At 32.5% G+C, this 4379-nt stretch overlaps 1 protein-coding gene across 1 annotated transcript in view; it reads left to right on the top strand.

Moving 5' to 3' along the window:
- The window catches only part of HELRODRAFT_177418 (hypothetical protein), a gene marked incomplete at both ends in the record, with an annotated part of 23234 nt that overhangs the window by 457 nt on the left and 18398 nt on the right, over window positions 1-4379 (top strand). Inside the window, 5 exons of the mRNA XM_009025609.1 lie at window positions 396-590; window positions 866-916; window positions 1230-1376; window positions 3963-4015; window positions 4186-4268. Coding sequence (XP_009023857.1) covers window positions 396-590; window positions 866-916; window positions 1230-1376; window positions 3963-4015; window positions 4186-4268 — 529 coding nt within the window. The remainder of the gene's footprint in view (window positions 1-395; window positions 591-865; window positions 917-1229; window positions 1377-3962; window positions 4016-4185; window positions 4269-4379) is intronic.

Here is a 4379-nt window from a genome sequence, read left to right as displayed (position 1 = left end):
GAAAGAAGAGAAATCAAAACGAACCCCTATCAACTAGAAAACAAGACTTCCAGGTGGTTATTATTTTTTATATTTTTCGTTTTAAAAAAATAATTGTCTCTTATCTAATTAAAATTAATCAACATAATTAATTAATTAATTGTATTCTTAATTAATTGTCAAAGATAGTAGGCTTAATAAGCAAGTACAACCAGACAACCGTGCAAAACTAGCTTATTCAAACATACATTGAAACGAACGCTCTTATGAAACTTCTTACGTTCACACAGCCCAATTTTAAACAACCAATTCACAACTGCAATACAACACGCTATAAACCCAAAACAAAAAACCCAACACCTCCTTTCACCATCAACAACTAGCTAATCTTTCGCAAAAAATGACACGGCCCTCAGATGCGTCTCAAAGTGATAGAAGCCCGTCAGCTGCCAGGTGCCAACGTCAGCCCGACGTGTAGAGTCAGTTGCTACAACCAGAAGAAACAAACCAAAGTCATCCAACTGTCCAACTCGCCCTTTTGGAATGAACTCTTCTTCTTCAATTTCAACGATTCACCTGCTGAGCTCTTCGATGAACTTTTGTTGTTTGAGGTTCGTGATGGTGAAGATAAAGATGCTGATGGAAATGGTGGTGATGATTAAAAACGATGAATGATGATGATGACAGAAATGATGAATGATGATGATGACAAAAATGGTGAATGATGATGAAAAAAGATGAAGATCATTAGGATGAGATCTGATAATGACGCTAAATAGAATGAACCGTTGACGTTGGTTTTGTTGATATCTTTAATGATGATTGTTGTTTGAATGATGATATGGAAAAAATGATACCAACGATTCAAAATGTATTTTTACTTCAGGTTTATGACTCGAAGAAATTGAGAGCCGATTCGTTTATCGGTTCATTCAAAGTTTGTATGCACCCCTACTAGCCATTATTATTACAATTCATTATTACAATTCATTGAAATTAAAAACACATCTGTCGCACTGACATTTAAATGTCATTATCGTCAACATTAATCATATCTATCACCTTTTCACTCATCTTCATATGCCCACTCACTTGTTGTTTTGTTTATCGTTCATTCGTTTTTTTTTTATTTTACTCTTTCATTCATTTTGCCTTATTTCAATATTTCATTCCTTCGATTATTTTACTCCCGCAAAAAGTTCTCATTTTTTCATTTCCCCTCACTCTCATTTCTCACTCTCTCACCTTAGATTGAGGTGGGCATGATATATGACGAGCCGAACCATTGTTTCGTCAACAAATGGCTACTCCTCAGTGACCCGGAACAAGTCTCTGACGGTCACAAGGGCTACCTCAAAATATCTGTGGCTCTCTTGGGGCCCGGCGACGACCCACCCGTTCGTTTTGACATTTTTTTTATTTTTTTTAATTTTCAGTTTCATGTTTCCATTTTAATTTCTTGGTATCTTCATTTATTTATTTTGTTACGTTGTGGTGATGTGGTGATGATGATGCACTGATGTCGTGATGGTGATGTTGGATTATGATCGCGATTCACTTTTCATTTATTTATTATTCGTTTGCTTGTTTTGTGATGACGATCAGATGATGATGGGATTTTATTGAAGCTGTGAGGATTAAGTAGAAGTGATGTTGGTTGAGGACGATGATGATGAGTATGACGTCATTTTGTATAGCAGTGATGAAGGCTTTTTGGATAGAAAATTTATTTGCTTTATGTTTAGGCGTTTAAAAATTAAAAGCAATAAATAAAATTACAATTTTTATACAGTTATAAAAAAACGAGACACTCACACACAAACACACACACACACACACAGAAAGAGAGAGAGAAAAACACACACACACACATAATTTTATTCAACAATGTTGCAAAATTATTCAACAAAAAAGAAAGCTGTAACGTTGATTTTGTATGTCTTAATACAGATTAGCAGCGTAGGTACATAGCAAGCTATTCGACATCTGAATGTTTTTAAATTAAGATACAATTGTCACACATACACATTACATCTACCCATGCCATTGTGTTTGTCTAAGTAATGAAGTAAATAATCATAATAATAATCATAATTATAATCAATCATTGTTATTATTGTTATTATTATGGTTGGTAGTAGTAGTAGTAGTAGTTGTAGTAGTGATGGTAGTAGTATTAGTAGTAGTAGTAGTAGTAGCAGTAGTAGTAGTAGTAGTATTAGTAGTAGTAGTAGTAGTAGTAGTAGTAGTAGTATTAGTTGTTGTTGTTGTTATTGTAGAAGTAGTAGTAGTATTAGTAGTATTAGTAGTAGTTGTAGTAGTAGTAATGGTAGAAGTAGTAGTAGTAGTTATATTTTTCTGCAAACAATAAAAATAACAAAAACATTAATCCCATTAATCCCAACGGTATGAAACTATGTAAATTATCAACAGCAATATAGCATCATAATAATATCAAACATGAAATAATTTAATTATTATAATAATATTATGAATAATAATATGAATAATAATATGTATAATAATAGCAATAACAATAATTATTATTGTTATAATAATCGATTTTCATTGATCCTTAGAAGAAAATATTCACAAAGGTATATATTAATTACATTGCATTCACTTGCTACGTCATTGTATAGTATACTGTAGTTGCATTTTATTTCAGTATCCAGTATGATAGATACACGATATATTTTTGACTTTTTATCCAATGTTGTCATGTATATATGCCATTGCATGTGTGTGTGAATGTGTGTGCGTGTGTGTGTGTGCGTGTGCGTGCGTTTGTCTATATTTTTCTGTTTCATTTAAATACTTTTACATTGTTTTCAGTTGTTGATTGTTTTTCAACTTAACTTTTTATAATTTTGCATGTTGTTTTCAATAGCTTTCGGCCGATGGTTTTGTTAAAGTTTTAGTTGTTGTTCGAGTTGATGTTTATTCTTTCGAGGGCCATCATTTAAAATGCTATTTTAATGTTATGTTTTGTTTTATAGTAGTATAGCCTTCATTGCATGTATTAATTTTTGGCTCGTTGCTAAATGTTCTCAGTTTCAAAATTCTATGAAATTTTTAGATGAAACTTTAGTTTTTGGAGTTGATATGTTTTGTTGTTCTCATTTTAAATAACTTTCTCATATATCTTACTGATTCATTTTCATTATTTCGTTTTTGTGTCGGCTTTGTTTGAAAAATAATTGGATGAATCGTATGAAGTTATATTCGACACCAACCTCAACATACTAAACGATGATGGTACGATTAAGAAGATGACGACAATGGTGACGACGACGACGATGATGTTATTTACCTAGTTAGCTGATGCTCGATCGATCGACTCTGCTATTAACTGCATATCATAATGCATACATACATGTATTATATACACACGCACATTGCACACACAAACGCATATATACACACATACATTACACACCCACACCCACACACATACACACACACACATACAACACGCACACACACACATGCATAGCCTACCTTTTCATCATTCACAAATCTTCATTATCTACCATCATCTGTGTCATCATCATCTTCATCACTTTTAATTTTATTTTCACCGTTTTTGTTGTCATGTTTGTTCACTAAATTGTTTTCTCATTTCCTTTTATAACTGCAATTGTAAATATTTTTTGGTTACTTTCAACTAGCATTAACTATTTTTGTTAGGATTGTTACTAAATACTAATTTTTACGCAAACTTTGTGAGTAGCATTTGCAACTCTCTACTTAGTTCTACTTGCATATAATCTTCATTTGCTGATAATCATCGCTATTGTTTATGTTTCCTGCTATAGAAATTTTATTGTCACTTAACATTATTACTATACTTCATATTAGTATTATTGCTAACTAATACGACATTATTATCATGATTATTATTATTATTTTTATTACGGTTTTTATTATTATTTGTAGTATTGATATTATTTTATTATCATCGTCATCGTCCTTTTTTTTAGTCGTTTGAGTCCACGAAGTATGGAAGTACAACTGGTGATGATGATATCGAGGCGTAAGTGGTTATGATGATGGTTTTGTTGATGATGGTGATGGTTTTGTTGATAATGGTGATGGTTTTGTTGATGATGGTGATGATGAAGACGACGATGTAGTAATGATGATGATGATGAGAATGATGATGGTGATGATGAAGATTGTGATGATCACCATCACCATCTTCAGCAACCTCTTGAGACCAGCTGGACTAGTCCTGAGACCAGCCACCTTCAAATTGAAACTATTCTGTGCCGAGGATTTACCAAGGAGTAAGTGATGATGACGATGAGGACGATGATAATTGTGATGGTGCTGATAACGATCATGATGATAATGATGATGATGATGATGATTATGATGGTGATGATGATGATGATGAT

The sequence above is a fragment of the Helobdella robusta genome (assembly GCF_000326865.2).
Source record: "Helobdella robusta unplaced genomic scaffold HELROscaffold_42, whole genome shotgun sequence".
In the NCBI taxonomy this organism is placed as follows: domain Eukaryota; kingdom Metazoa; phylum Annelida; class Clitellata; order Rhynchobdellida; family Glossiphoniidae; genus Helobdella; species Helobdella robusta.
This window is presented reverse-complemented; position numbering and strand designations above follow the sequence as displayed.